The following is a 15,883-nucleotide window of genomic DNA, read 5'->3' as shown; positions in this document are numbered from 1 at the left end:
CACCAGCGCCCCACTTACCGCCTCGACATGCGCTGCATGACCTGGGCCTCCTTGAGCCGCTGCAGCTCCGACATGTACGCCATGATGCGGCCGTTGCAGACCAGGAGGCTCTTGGAGGCCTCCAGCGCCTGCTCCCGCTGGCTGCAGGCGGCCAGGAGCTTGCAGGCGCCCTCGCGCATGCGCACCTCATGGTCGATCTTCTTCTGGATGTCGGTGTCCTGGGATGGAAAGAAAGAGGACTTTGTGAGGAACCAATGAGGCGGCTGACGGAACGTCATGTGAGAAGAAGACATTGCTGTTCACTTTAGACTTTCAAACGTAAGCATTGGGAACAGGGGTTCTGCGCGGCAGCCACAGGTGCAACCACCTACCTATGGTAGAAACGCTCTGCGGCCACTAGTGGGCGCCAATCCTCAGCCAATGAGAGGTGAGTCAGCGTTACCCAGGTTTAAGGAAGGGACGGGGAGACACTGTGGGTGATGACACAACCCTACAGAGGAGCCAACAGACAACGAGACACAGCGGGAAACGCAACTGAGAACAACCCTGGAACCTCAGCAAACCGACTCAAAGAGACACCAGATGGTCTCACTATGGGAGCAGAGAGGACTTCTCTCTCTCTAGAGGTACATCTAAAGTACAAAGAGTGTCAGTCAGACACCCCAAGCGGCAGCTGATGTCATTTACAACTTCCAGCATGGGAGCACGGAAGAACAAGCCTCTCCAGAGCCGACCGGGCCGGCCGCTGAAAGCCCAGCATTTTACCATTTATTTAAAAAGATATCCAAGAGGCGTTAGGATTTCAAACTAATAAAAAGTAGAAATGCTGTTGTCTAACCATGTTGTGTATATTTGTAAAAATAAAATAAAAACAAATAATGATCCATCTAAAAATAAATGAAAAACATAAGGCGCATGCAGAACTGGAAGCAGAGGTTGGCCTACATGCCCTGGAACTGAAGTGGACTGCTTCTTAAGGCAGATACGCATGTGTGCACAACCAAGAAGCTGTCACTCACAATGAGGGCAACCAATGACTGACTCGGACTCACTGCCCTGTGCCGTATGCTGGGGTAGGCGGAACCCAAATGTAAATGACACACCAACAAACCAATGGATGAAGAGGGGCACCAAAAGCCCCTCTATTTACATATATATATATATATATATATATATATATATATATATATATATATATATATATATATATATATATATATATCCTTCGTCAAAAAGTAACACGCACTCTCGAAGTCCAATGCTTAACAGGAAGCTAATTTATTATTTGCTACGCGTTTCGACAACTTAATGTCTTGTTCACACAAAGTAAAAGCAAATAAAGACGTGTTTAAATACATATACAAAACTAAAGAAGGACTACATTGAGTTCATGCTATGTCCTGTCATTGACAAGTGTCGGCCATCTTGTAATGGTAAGCACACACCTATATAGCATTTGTGATTCGATAAATATCATAATAAATGCAGTGTTTCTTGCAAAAAACAATTTTAACTTTTTAAAATGCATCATCATTATTTCTATCTCGCACTAGTGGCACAAGAGAAAATGAAAAATAATGTTTTTATATTTTCATTATGCAGGGTATATTCCGTTTGAAATTCCATTGTAAATGGTAAAGAATAAATCATATCGCACTAGTGGCGTTTGCTTCATTCAGTGTTTTAACTATAATTACTCCGTAAAATACATTCAGAAACTAAATAACCCACTGTACTCTATATTTCATTAAACTCTCTATATACATTTTTGTTTTTAATCGAAAGAAGGCCTAATTTACATCTATTAGACAATAGCAGGACTAAAAAACAAGTGTACACCCTACTAAATATAAGTCCAAAAATAATAAAGGTTACCATAAATTAATCACCTAATACCTAAAAAGTGATAAAAGTGCAAAATGATCAGACTTTTTCACACTATTCAAACTCAAGATAAGGTTAAAATTGTTTTCTTATCTTGTTTCACATGTAGTTCCGAGCCCGGTGGAAGAAAAGGGTAGGGTGCCCATGCAGTGACCATCTAATACGGTGGGTCCCTTCCTTTGTTCCTGTAAATGTGAAAACAAGAAAGAAAATGAAAACTTAAAATACAATAAAGACTAAACTTTATCATAACAAAATATCCAACAGAATTTACAATAAGGCAAAACATCAAAAAGTTACAGTTCCTCACACATTCTACGATGTAATCAATAGAATTACACTGACTAGCGTTCATTCTTCATACAAGTGTGTTGCTAGTTCATCATCAATATTGTGGCCACCAGGGAACTTAGTCTCCAATTCAAGTATCCATTTGGATTCTTTTTTACGGAGAGCCAATTCTCTATTGCCCCCCCTATTGCTCAGAACGATCTGTTCAATAGCATAGAAGCGCAATAGGTCACTGTTTGAATTATGAAATCTTTTGAAGTGTCTAGCAATCGGATAATGAACGTCAGCATTAGTAATTGCTCTAAGATGTTCCATAACTCTCTTTTTAATCATACACGTGGTACTCCCTACGTACCTTAGCTTGCAGGGACATTCCAAAATGTATATTATGTAGGAGCTACTACATGTGAGGAACTGTTGTATTTTCCATTTGCGTGTTCTACCTGGAATATTGAATTCCTTAACAGATGGACTGTATTTGCAAGATCTGCAGTGACCACCTGGGAAGAAACCTTTAAGATCATGGAACGTGCTTTTCTTGATGACAGTGATGTCACTTTTCACTAGGATATCTCTCAGGTTTCTACCCTTTCTGTAGGTTATTCTGGGTCTTTCACCTATTTCTGAACCAATAATATTATCGGTTTTAAGGATACTCCAATTGTCACACAGAATTTTTTGTACTTTTTTGGAGTGACTATTATAAGTAGTAATCACTCTTGTGACAGGTTCAGTGGTATCCAATTCAGGTGTTTGGTCCAGTGATACTTCTCTACTTATTTTAGAGATCTTCTCTAGTGCTTTTTTCAACACCCATTCTGGGTATCCACGTTCTCTGAATCTTTTCAAAAGGACTCCCTGTTCCTGTATGTATTTTTCATCGTTGTTACAGTTTCTTCTTGCCCTCAGTAATTCACCATATGGAATGCTCCATTTAAGGGCTTCTGGATGTTCACTGAGGGCATGAAGGAGACTATTACCGGCTGTCTCTTTGCGATATAAACTGGTAGTGATTTCTTTTTGCTCCACTTCAATTTTGATATCAAGAAATTCCACGTATATTTTGCTGATATTATGGGTCAAGATGATATTATATTGGTTGTTATTAAGTTTCTTGATGAAATTTAGGGCTTCTGCTTCACTACCCTTCCACACTATCAACAAATCATCAATGTATCGCAGCCATTTTATTACTGACTTGACCAGAATAACCTACAGAAAGGGTAGAAACCTGAGAGATATCCTAGTGAAAAGTGACATCACTGTCATCAAGAAAAGCACGTTCCATGATCTTAAAGGTTTCTTCCCAGGTGGTCACTGCAGATCTTGCAAATACAGTCCATCTGTTAAGGAATTCAATATTCCAGGTAGAACACGCAAATGGAAAATACAACAGTTCCTCACATGTAGTAGCTCCTACATAATATACATTTTGGAATGTCCCTGCAAGCTAAGGTACGTAGGGAGTACCACGTGTATGATTAAAAAGAGAGTTATGGAACATCTTAGAGCAATTACTAATGCTGACGTTCATTATCCGATTGCTAGACACTTCAAAAGATTTCATAATTCAAACAGTGACCTATTGCGCTTCTATGCTATTGAACAGATCGTTCTGAGCAATAGGGGGGGCAATAGAGAATTGGCTCTCCGTAAAAAAGAATCCAAATGGATACTTGAATTGGAGACTAAGTTCCCTGGTGGCCACAATATTGATGATGAACTAGCAACACACTTGTATGAAGAATGAACGCTAGTCAGTGTAATTCTATTGATTACATCGTAGAATGTGTGAGGAACTGTAACTTTTTGATGTTTTGCCTTATTGTAAATTCTGTTGGATATTTTGTTATGATAAAGTTTAGTCTTTATTGTATTTTAAGTTTTCATTTTCTTTCTTGTTTTCACATTTACAGGAAGAAAGGAAGGGACCCACCGTATTAGATGGTCACTGCATGGGCACCCTACCCTTTTCTTCCACCGGGCTCGGAACTACATGTGAAACAAGATAAGAAAACAATTTTAACCTTATCTTGAGTTTGAATAGTGTGAAAAAGTCTGATCATTTTGCACTTTTATCACTTTTTAGGTATTAGGTGATTAATTTATGGTAACCTTTATTATTTTTGGACTTATATTTAGTAGGGTGTACACTTGTTTTTTAGTCCTGCTATTGTCTAATAGATGTAAATTAGGCCTTCTTTCGATTAAAAACAAAAATGTATATAGAGAGTTTAATGAAATATAGAGTACAGTGGGTTATTCTGTTTCTGAATGTATTTTACGGAGTAATTATAGTTAAAACACTGAATGAAGCAAACGCCACTAGTGCGATATGATTTATTCTTTACCATTTACAATGGAATTTCAAACGGAATATACCCTGCATAATGAAAATATAAAAACATTATTTTTCATTTTCTCTTGTGCCACTAGTGCGAGATAGAAATAATGATGATGCATTTTAAAAAGTTAAAATTGTTTTTTGCAAGAAACACTGCATTTATTATGATATTTATCGAATCACAAATGCTATATAGGTGTGTGCTTACCATTACAAGATGGCCGACACTTGTCAATGACAGGACATAGCATGAACTCAATGTAGTCCTTCTTTAGTTTTGTATATGTATTTAAACACGTCTTTATTTGCTTTTACTTTGTGTGAACAAGACATTAAGTTGTCGAAACGCGTAGCAAATAATAAATTAGCTTCCTGTTAAGCATTGGACTTCGAGAGTGCGTGTTACTTTTTGACGAAGGATAAACATTATTCACCGGTGAGGGCATACCGGCAAACGCACCACCTGACTTTGGGCTCAATCCCGGAATGACCCATTCTGAAGATTGTATATATATATATATTCACTGAAAAAACCATAGGTTTCACACATGTTATAGTTAGCTGGACATTTTACTGATAAAAAACCAATGAAATTCCCCCGTTATAGTTACTGTAGGCAACTATAACTCACGCGACCGCAATCCTCTGCTGATGCTAATACTGTATTTAGACACTTATTTGCCCATATCTTCTTCCATTAAATTTTAGCTATACATATATTACAAATATTTTTTTTTCATAAAGACACATATGTCATCAGCAGAGGATTACGGTCGCGTGAGTTATAGTTGCCTACAGTAACTATAACGGGGGAATTTCATTGGTTTTTTATCAGTAAAATGTCCAGCTAACTATAACATGTGTGAAACCTATGGTTTTTTCAGTGAATTAGCAAGGTTTTTTTAATGCTATTTCCTAACTATAACGTGTGTGAAACCTATGGTTTTTTCAGTGAATTTGTACGGTTTTTTAAATGCTAAGTTACTTTACGCCATTTGTGGCGTGCGCGCCCACTTAACGCAGTTCGTTCCGTGCACGGTTTTTATCAACTTTAATAAGCCCTGTACATTTGGTGGCCTTCGGCCACCAAAAGCACAGGGGGTGAGGTCAATGTGGATAGTGGTTTTTTTATTTCGATTTTATAATTTCATGTTGCCAAAATTACGTTTTTTTTCTCTATTAATAAGCCCTGCACATTTGGTGGCCTGCGGCCACCAAAAGCACAGGGGGTGGGGTAAGTGTGGATAGTGTTTTTTTTATTTTTATTTTTTTACCGTAAGCGTACGGTAAGCTTACGGTAAGCGTACGGTAAGCGTACGGTAAGCGTACCCCGCGAAATTGCCGAAAAAAAAATAAAACCGTTTTTGCTCTTGGGGGATGTTTGGGGACTCCCTCAACATGACTATGTGGGAGGGAGTTGTCAAAACAGCCCCGTAACATGTTTTTGGCCATCATGTTTGATAAACAACACTCAGTGCGAGAGACAAAATGGCGGACGCCGCTTCCTGGTTTCGGCCGATTCGAATGTTTACTAAGATCTAAGAGCCAATCAGAATCGCGCTCGCGCACGCCACCGTAAGCTTACGGTAAGCGTACGGTAAGCGTACGGTAAGCGTACCGTAAGCGGGCTCAGATATATATATTGATTTAAAGGCTATTTTCTCAGAATCTACTGAACAGATTTACACCAAACCTACAAAAGGCACTTCCTTGACCTAGGGACTACCTCTCTGCCAAATTTCTAGTAATTCTGTTCAGCCGTTCGGGCTGTAGCTCGTTCTAAAGGTCCTATGGAAAAATGCATGGGAAAAACGCGTTTTGGGACCCCCCTTTTATCTCAGCCCCCGCTTGACGAATCCCCCCGAGACTTTCAGGGTAGGAGCGGAGCGTAGCGCCCCACCTATTTTGAGAAATTCGCGAGGATTCGTCGACCGGCGCCAAAGTTATTCAAAATAGAATGTTGAGGTTTTCCTATGGAAACGTGGTCCTAACTATAACTACCTACTGGCGACCGCCAGTAGGTAATATATATATATATATATATATATATATATATATATATATATATATATATTTATATATATATATATATATATATATATATATATATATAATATATATATATTTATGGATGGATTTTGACCATATCTGTTTTTTTTAAAAAGCATAACGCTGGTAAACAGCTAAAGCCGTCCCTAAGCCAGACGTAAAAAATACCCCAAAAACGTAAAGCAATGCTCTGTGCTCCCCGAGTGCACACTCGTCACTCCACTCTTGTGCAAAGTTGAGGGGCTGAAGCGCTCTCTCCGCACCGGACCTCAGGCTAATACCCCTTACCCACCTACAGCACCCCTCACCCACCTACAGCACCCCTCACCCACCTACAGCACCCCTCACCCACCTACAGCTGGCCTGTGGCCCCCCGTCGTGAGAACCCTACTTTGTTTAGATAAAACCAGAGCAAAGACCTCCCATCTCCGCCTGCCCGGTACGCTGAGCGCAGCAGAAATGACCTTGTAGCCGCCAACACCCCACCGCCCTCTTGCTCGGGAGACACAACTTCCCTGGCGCTCCTACATTTCACTTTTTAACATCATTGTTCCTTAATTATTTCATAAGTGCATTTAACATTATTTTTAACAACAGTTTCCTAATCTACATGCGGCGTCACATTGCAGGAGACTTAGTCTGTGAAAAGGAGAAATCTCTCAAAGACGGGCAACAATCACAGACGGTTCTGCTTTGCTAGTGGAATGTCAGTGCTCTGTACAACCCAGGGGCGTGTCTAAGCTCCGGCACATCAGGAACGTGACGAAGACCCCTTCAAGAGAGAGGGTACCCTGGCGGTGGAGCCTGGGCGTCTGCTTCAAACATCACCCTCCCCCAGCCCCCCTCCCCCCAGCAGTGCTGATCACACTGTACTCTCTATAAGCCGAACCAGACACCTTCAAGGTGACGTCATCTCATCTCGAACCCATACAACCAACTGGATTTCTAACACCCTGGTGGAAGGAATCAGTTCAGTGCAGCAGGACGAATTAGAACTCCAGCTGGACTGCGACCCGTGCACAACCCACTGAGCAATACTGTGCTGGTGATGTTTTCTGGCCACAATCAGTCCCACGCGATGAGCCCAGGGTCACAGTGGAACCCAGAACCCTCAATAACACGCTCACAGAAAAAACCCTCACTGGCGACCTCTTTTGTCGCCCACCTCGCCTTTTGATCGGTCGCTGTCTCGGGTTCGTTGCCGTCGTCATCGCCTCGCGGGCCCCATCGCCATCATGCGTTTGCACTACGGTGAGTCTTGCTTTACCCTTCCCGCCCCGGCCCCGTCCCTGGGCAGTACCAGGGTGACGGGGTCCTGTGGCCCGGATGGCCACGGGCGGGGAGGGCGCAAGTTGGGCCAAGAGGGCGCAGGGCCTCGTTAGGGATGCGGTGTGAGTGGCAAGTCCGGTTGCGTGCGCGTAACTCCCCCCCCACCCCTCGCACGATGCGCTGTGGACGGGATGGCTGCACTGCCCATTGTGGGATCTGGGAGGCTGTCGGCTAACGCGCGGTTTCGCGCGGACACCCTGCCTCACCTGGTGCTCACGGCTGGTCGGGGGGGGGGGGGTGTGGGGGATCTGCGCCCGTCCTTGGAGCTTCGGGAACCGGGTTCGAACCTCGGATACGGGTTGGCGTTCTGGGGGTACCCTGCCTCATAAAACAAGATCCCCCCTCCCTCCACGGCCATAATTCGGCTGCTCGCCTGAGGTCCACGGGGGCTGAGCGTGCTGGGCGTGATTGTGGTGCACGACAGAACCGGGAGGCAGGCAGCGCTTACCGGGTATGCGTGCAGAGGTATGCGAGAGGGAGCCAGCCTAGTTCGGCCTGTTTGTCCAGGTCCTCTGATACCGGGCGGCCGCAGTGACAGGGGGCTTTACCTTGTGCTCTCCTGACGTTCATATTGCATATTGTAGGCATTATTTTAATTAAAGATTAAAACGACCCTAATCTCTAAAACGGTGTCTTTTTCACCAATATCAGCGCGAGAAAAAGAGGTTGTGGCGTAACGGCCAGAGCTGCCGACATTGGAAATAGGAACCAGGTTCGAGCCTCGGCGTCGGCAAAACATCCCGTGATTCGGGGCAATTCACTTAATCTCCCCGTGCCCAACAAGAAACAAGCATTTACGCGAGTTTAAATTATTCACGGCCCCGATGTGTAAATTTAGATGGTGATTAGGACATTCGAGCACCTGCGTGGCCCGGTGATCAAAGGCATATCATCAGTTGACTTATGCGCCTAGTGCCTGGTTGGGTAATGTAATTAGGGCACTCATGTAAAGCGCTCAAATACCGCCTCTATCACGCCGCGATGAGGATGTCGCGCGGCCGCCAAAGGTGTGGTTTGCAGGTTGCGAACCTCTTAGGCGCGTCCACACCCTGTGATCGTAGGAAAAACCCTTATTCTCCCAGTGCCTGGACGGATAAGGTAGGTACGGGGCTGTTTAAGGCGTTCCTACCCTCGGGTGAACTCGCACCGTTTGAAGTTGTAGGGATGGGGTGCCTAGGCTAGACTGCCGATTTTGGTGCTGGAACCCAAGGTTCAATCATCTCGGGTCGCGTCCACATCCTGTGATCCCGGCCAAATCATTTAAGCTCCCCATGGCTAAATGCTTCTTGCAGTCTGCATGCAGCTCTCTGATACCTAACTCACTGCTTAGAAATTGCTGGGAGCACAAAGATGACTGCAGCTGGTGCCGTAACCCTGGCCAATAGTTTAAAATGCAGCTGGCCTGTGTCAATTACGTGAGCCCGACCTATTGGCAGTCAGACCTTTTGCAGTGTATGGATCCTGGAGTAATTTTCCATTTCCTCAGTATATATGACAATGTATAATACTTTAATTTCATACATACCCACGTCATCATCTCCATGGCTTCCCGTGACCTTCCCCTGTGGCCAAGGGGTAGCCGTGGCAAGCTGCGGGTTGGGGGCTGGTTAGGGTAATCAGTCCCGGCCCGCGGGATCGCGTCCGCATTGCGGCCAGGTCCAAACACCCCGCACCTTAAGGGATAATCGGAGGGGGTGCTCGGGTTATCATGTGCGGTCGTAATTTTGTGTAACGTAAATAGTCATGTAAAGCGCTCCAATACTGTCGGGCCGATGGCGCGCTACATAAATATGCAACAGGTAATCGTGGCTGCCCATATAGACCAGGGCATGCATGGCTCGCAGGTTTTGCGCCGAGACACCTGATCACGCAATATTGTACTCTGGAACGGAGCGCAGAGTGCCTAGACGTGGAGGTTAAATACGGCACCATGTAAAGCGCATCAATACCTCCGGGTCGAGCTCGCGCAAAATCATGTCAATGAGATTGGTGACGAGGCTGCCTGGGTCCAACAGGTAATGGGGGCTGTCTAGATAGGCAGATCCATGATGCCAGTGCATGATCACTTAAGAGTATCTTGGCATGTAAAGCGCTCCGTTGCCTTCGGGTCGAGCACGCGCTATATAATTAGGCTATGGGATTGGTAACGGGGCTGCCTGGGTCCCCGGGGGGTCGCGGGCGGTGCCAGCCTCGTGGTCGCTGCTTGGATGAATAGGTTATCGCCCCCCCCCCTCCTGTCGGCTACACTGCCGCTGAGGGCGGGGGGGGGGTCATGCAGCGGGCCGCGTGTTCAGGGGCATCGCGTCCTGGTCGTCGTGAGTACTGAGGGGAGCGGGCGGCTGTATTAGTGCACCGGGTCACCATAAGGGGAGCTCAGCGCTTGCGTAGTATCACACAGATGGCAGGCATTGGTTAATATCACGCCATAGGGCGAGAGCGCGGCCTGCAAGCCTTGGTGCCGCGCCCCATCCTCGGTGATTCCGGCCAGCATGACACCCCCTGCTCCGGAATGGGCGGTGCTAGTGCCCGGCGCGTTAGGGCTTTCGCGCACAGTACAGGTTTGAAGGAATTTCGGTATTCCACGCGGATGGGGCGAGCGGGGGCAAGGGGTAGGCGTTGTAACCTGTGAGTTGGCTGTTGGTTTAGGGTAACCAGTTCCGGCCCGCGGGGTTGCGTCCGCATTCGGCCATTACTAAACCCCCCGCACCTCACTGGATAATCGGGTGCGGTGCTCGTGTTATCTGGTACACTCGATCACGTAATATTGTATTCTGAATTAAGCGCCCAGTGCCTGGATGTGTAACGTAAATAGGGCACTCATGTAAAGCGCTCCAATACCTTCAGGTTGATCTCGCGCTATATAAATATGCAACATGTAATTGCGGGCCGCCTATATAGGCAGATCCATGATACCAGTGCATGCATTGCTCGCAAGATTTTGCTCCCATATACTCGAGCACGTAATAGTGTACTTTTGAATGCAGCGCCCAGTGCCTGGATGTGTAATGTAAATATGGCACTCATGTAAAGCGCTCCAATACCTTCGGGTCGAGCTCGTGCTATATAATTATGCAACACGTAATTGCTGGCCGCCTATATAGGCAGATCCATGATACCAGTGCTTGCATTTGACGATTCCGGACATTACGACACCCCCCTGCACCTCAATGTGAATTTGGCACGGCGCTCGTGTCCGGCGCTCCACTACGTTAGCAGCGAATTAATGTTTTAATGTCGTGGCCGAGCAGTTAAGGTGATAGACTAGAAATGTATTGGGGTTTCCCCGCGCAGTTCAGATCCTGCCGACTACGGAAATCTTTAACGCCAGTGCGCTTCCACATATGCGGGGCTGACTCCGCCCATCGCTTTTGCGCCGCATACCCTGCTCTCCCCGAGTATGTGTCTCTGATGTCGATGGCGCCGGGGACGGATTGGGCGGCTAGCACCCCATCGCCCCACCCAGCCAGGTCGGGTCCGTCTGGCTGGCGTAGGGCTGAACAAATCTCCCTGTTCCACATCTTTAGTCCGAGTCCCCGACTAAGAATGGCTGGGGGGCGCGCTCTGCCACGCGAGGCGGACTGACACGCGCTGGGACAGATCGTCGGGCTCATTGCGTCGCGGAAAGGACACCGGTGGCTGCGTGGGTCTGTTCACGTCCTGCAAGCTGGCAGGAAGAGCCCCAGTGCATGGCTCCTTGGGTGATTGGTCGGTATCATGGCGATGCACACACTGACGGCCCGTGCCCAGTTAGCAAACTGGGCCTGATAAATGAGGTTGTGTCGTAGTGAAGGGTGTCCATTCGCGGTTTTTTATAGCAGGGTAAGCCAGGGCAAGTGGGGATGCACTTTCTTTACCAGGTGCAAAGGCAATTCCGACCCCCGTGTCGCCTCCTCACGCTTGTTTTAGGGAGAAGGCATTTGCCCCCGCCCCCTTCGGGTGCGCGGCCGCTGGGGGCGCGGGGGCATGTGGCGGTCCGCGTGGTCCTGGGCAATGGATGCGCTGCCACCGAATGCGTGAATATTTGTTAATATAAACACTGTATCGATCGTGTGTCCGTCGGCCTTTCGCCCACGGGGTATACTTCTCAATGGCGGCGGCCCTCACGAGCAAAGCAAATGAATGGGGGTGTGACGGCAAAGAAGCGGCACACCCTACGCCGGGGGAGCCGTTAGGAGATTAGCGTCGGTTCACGGCCCCAATACACCAGCACTGCAAGGCTGGGAGCGGCCTGGGTCCCTGCGGATCGCGGGCGGTGCAACCCCCGTGGCGCTCCCTGGATGAGGTTATCACCCCCCCCTCCCGTCGGCTATGCTGCCGTTGAGGGCAGGGAGGGGGCATGCAGTGGGCTGCGTGCGGTAGGCGTGTTGTCCTACAGATGTGGGGTGGTCCGACGACTGCGAGCTGGACACTGGTTTAGGGAAGTGAGGTTCCGCCCCTTGAGGTCGCGTCCGCATTATGCGTTTGCGGGCATTACTGAACCCCGCACATCAGTGGATAATTGGTACGAATCTTGTAAGCTCCCCGTGCTTAAATGTGTAATGTAAATAAGGTGCTCATGTAAAGCGCTCCAATACCTTCGGGTCGAGTTCGCGCCATATATTTATGCAACATGTATTGCTGGCTTCCTATAAGGCGGATACATGATAGAAGTGCATGCATTGTTCACATTACGCGATTGCGGGCATTACTAAACCCCCACACCTCAATGGATAATCTGGTGCGGTGCTCGCGTGATCCAGTACGGGGAGCGTGTAATATGGTACGATTCTCTTAAGCACCCCCTGCTTGAAGGTGTAATGTAATTACGGTGCTCAGTTAAAGGCATCCAATACCTTCGGGTCGAGTTCGCGCATATAAAGTGCTATTCACAGCTAGGGTCGCGCTGTCCAATCCTGACCACACGTGACCACGTGTCCCTCGTCTCCAACCTTTTGCTGAAGGGGGGCTTGGTTCGGGTGTCATTGTTGTCAGCAACAGAGAAAGTATCAGCGTGTGGGTAACAGGCTTCTGCTCTCCAGCAGCTCCGTGCCCTGGGAGCCCGCGCGTTGCCCCAAATTCTGAGGCCTACCCATAAAGGGGCCGAGTAGCAAAACAAGTAAATAGGCTCCTCAGGCGGGCCTCTGGCCTTACAGCTGGGTGAAACCACCATCATTTGGAGATAGGCCCAGGTAAAATTAGGGCCTTTTCTGGATGTCTAGAGGACCATTGCGGTTGGAGGGTATCCCCCACCGGACTCACTGGTCGCGTACTGCAGCTGTGGGAGACTGGGATCGGGGGTTACGGCCACGTTTACTGCGTTAGGGGCGCTGCCAGCCATACATAGGGTGCTGCTGTCCCAATAACTGGGGTGTCAGCGGGGCAAACACAAGGGAACATTATGTCAATAGTACATTTGTCACGCCCAGGGTGCACTAAATCTCTACTTCAATGGAGCAGGAATTTGGTTCCGCTGGGGATGCTCTGGGTTGGTGGGGGGGGCCCTCCCCCGCCACCTTCCTACTGGGAAGCATGTTGGGAGGGGCGTAGTAGGACTTACTCAATCCTCAAGGCTTGAACTTTACCGACAGCGAGCAATGCTTAAAGCCAGACAGATTCCCGTAGCTGGTATACCTAGGGGGTTTCATCACTGAGGGATCTGTAGAGGCATAATTCCCATAAGGAATAAGGGATGGTGGGCAAGGGCAAGAGTCGCCCCTTGCCCATGGTCACGCGCTGGCAGCCAGGAGCACTCCTGTGCTTCAGGTTGAGCAATCAGAGGGGACTGGCCAAAGGTTAAGTAAAACCCTCCCCGCCTTCATAGCCAAAGAGGGCAGGCCCAGAATTGTGAAGAGGGTAACCTGCCCGCATGGGGCGCGTATAGTTCTTGGCGCATCTCCCCAGGCCCACCGGGTCCCTCTTGCAGCGGACCCTATCCGGTTAGGATAGCGACTGGGGCCTTGGGGACCTAGATGGGGCCATCTACAACACCAGGAGCTATAGCTCACTGGTAAATCTTGGGCCTGTGGACATAAGGGATCCCACAGGGTTTGAGTCCCGCTAGCGCTGTCACTCTGTCTATGAGGTGGCAGAATTTCAAACTCTTCTTTCTGCTAGGATGGTTCCCTTCCAGCTAGTTGCAGGAAGCAAAAAAAAAAAAAAAAAAAAAAGTCTTGTGCCTACGGTTGTAATGGTCTCACAGGACAAGGGTTCGAGTCCCGCGAGCACTGTCAAACTGTCATGAGGTGGTGAATGTCAAACTCTTCTGTCTGCAGGGATGGTTCCCTTCCAGCTAGTTGCAGGAAGCCCTAGATAGGAGAGGTGCAGGTAAGACTATAGCGGGTTGGTGGGGGGCCCTGGCTGCGATGGTTAGCCGCCTCCAGGGCTGTGGCGGAGTTACAGGGCGATCTGGAAGCAGGCCGGTACAAAGGGTACCTCTGCGCGGCACCACGTGGTGCCTGAGCCAAAACGAGGAGCCTCCAGAGAGGTCCCGGAAGCCGGTCGGCGCCCCGCTAGGCCTGCGGGCGGTTGTGGGCCTGAACAACCGGGGGCTTGCTATGCGACGCTCCGCCCCGAGAGGGGGGGTGTGAGTAGAATTTCAACGGCACGTGATCGTAAAAAAGAATCACTTGGGGGGCAGCACTTGCGGGTCGTTCCCGTGCTGCCCGGCTCATCAGGCGGGCAGGTGAAGTAGATGGCCACCTGCCCTTGGATCGCCCGTAAGATAACCCACCTATTACATATACTGAAATTATGTAATAAACCTGCAGCATTTGTTACCCACTTACAACTGTTTCTTGTGTTTTCATTGGGTAACCTAATTTGGGGGAGGGGGGAAAGCGGGGTGCCCCTGGGGGTACTATGCCGCTGACCGCGGCCCCCGCAGGGGGCCACTCGGCGGTCGGCGCCTTAGTGGCCCCGGGGCCCCGGTCACCCCTCCCCACTCCCTCCTTCGGGGGGGGCAGGGACACAGACTGGTGCCCCCCTCCGTGTCAGGGCCGGAAGTGACGCGCAATGCGCGTCACTTCCGGGCCCAGGTGTGATGGGGAGGCTATTTAGCCTTCCCCCACCCTCACTGGCGACCTCTTTTGTCGCCCACCTCGCCTTTTCCCTCCCTACCGCTTATCCGGCGTAGGCGAGGTAGGGGGGGGGGTTTTCTGAGCGTTGTAATGTTTTCCTTTTCGTTGCAGGCGGAGTTACAGGGCGATCTGGAAGCAGGCCGGTACAAAGGGTACCTCTGCGCGGCACCACGTGGTGCCTGAGCCAAAACGAGGAGCCTCAGAGAGGTCCCGGAAGCCGGTCGGCGCCCCGCTAGGCCTGCGGGCGGTTGTGGGCCTGAACAACCGGGGGCTTGCTATGCGACGCTCCGCCCCGAGAGGGGGGGTGTGAGTAGAATTTCAACGGCACGTGATCGTAAAAAAGAATCACTTGGGGGGCAGCACTTGCAGGTCGTTCCCGTGCTGCCCGGCTCATCAGGCGGGCAGGTGAAGTAGATGGCCGCCTGCCCTTGGATCGCCCGTAAGATAACCCACCTATTACATATACTGGAATTATGTAATAAACCTGCAGCATTTGTTACCCACTTACAACTGTTTCTTGTGTTTTCATTGGGTAACCTAATTTGGGGGAGGGGGGAAAGCGGGGTGCCCCTGGGGGTACTAAGTGCTCTGTACAACCCAGGGGCGTGTCTAAGCTCCGGCACATCAGGAACGTGACGAAGACCCCTTCAAGAGAGAGGGTACCCTGGCGGTGGAGCCTGGGCGTCTGCTTCAAACATCACCCTCCCCCAGCCCCCCTCCCCCCAGCAGTGCTGATCACACTGTACTCTCTATAAGCCGAACCAGACACCTTCAAGGTGACGTCATCTCATCTCGAACCCATACAACCAACTGGATTTCTAACACCCTGGTGGAAGGAATCCGTTCAGTGCAGCAGGACGAATTAGAACTCCAGCTGGACTGCGACCCGTGCACAACCCACTGAGCAATACTGTGCTGGTGATGTTTTCTG

The 15,883-nt window shown here is 48.9% G+C and overlaps 1 protein-coding gene across 5 annotated transcripts in view; it reads right to left on the bottom strand.

Annotated features, from left to right (window-relative positions):
• RTKN (rhotekin) overlaps positions 1–15,883 on the bottom strand; it is a 606,092-nt gene that overhangs the window by 156,650 nt on the left and 433,559 nt on the right. For all 5 annotated transcript variants that reach the window (XM_085642925.1, XM_085642926.1, XM_085642923.1 and 2 more), the window contains exon 2: positions 19–218. In XM_085642925.1, coding sequence (XP_085499051.1) covers positions 19–218 — 200 coding nt within the window. The remainder of the gene's footprint in view (positions 1–18; positions 219–15,883) is intronic.

Source organism: Triturus cristatus, chromosome 2_2 (genome assembly GCF_964204655.1).
Source record: "Triturus cristatus chromosome 2_2, aTriCri1.1, whole genome shotgun sequence".
Lineage (NCBI taxonomy): Eukaryota > Metazoa > Chordata > Amphibia > Caudata > Salamandridae > Triturus > Triturus cristatus.
Note: the sequence above shows the minus strand (reverse complement) of the source record. Positions and strands in the feature narration are given on the sequence as shown.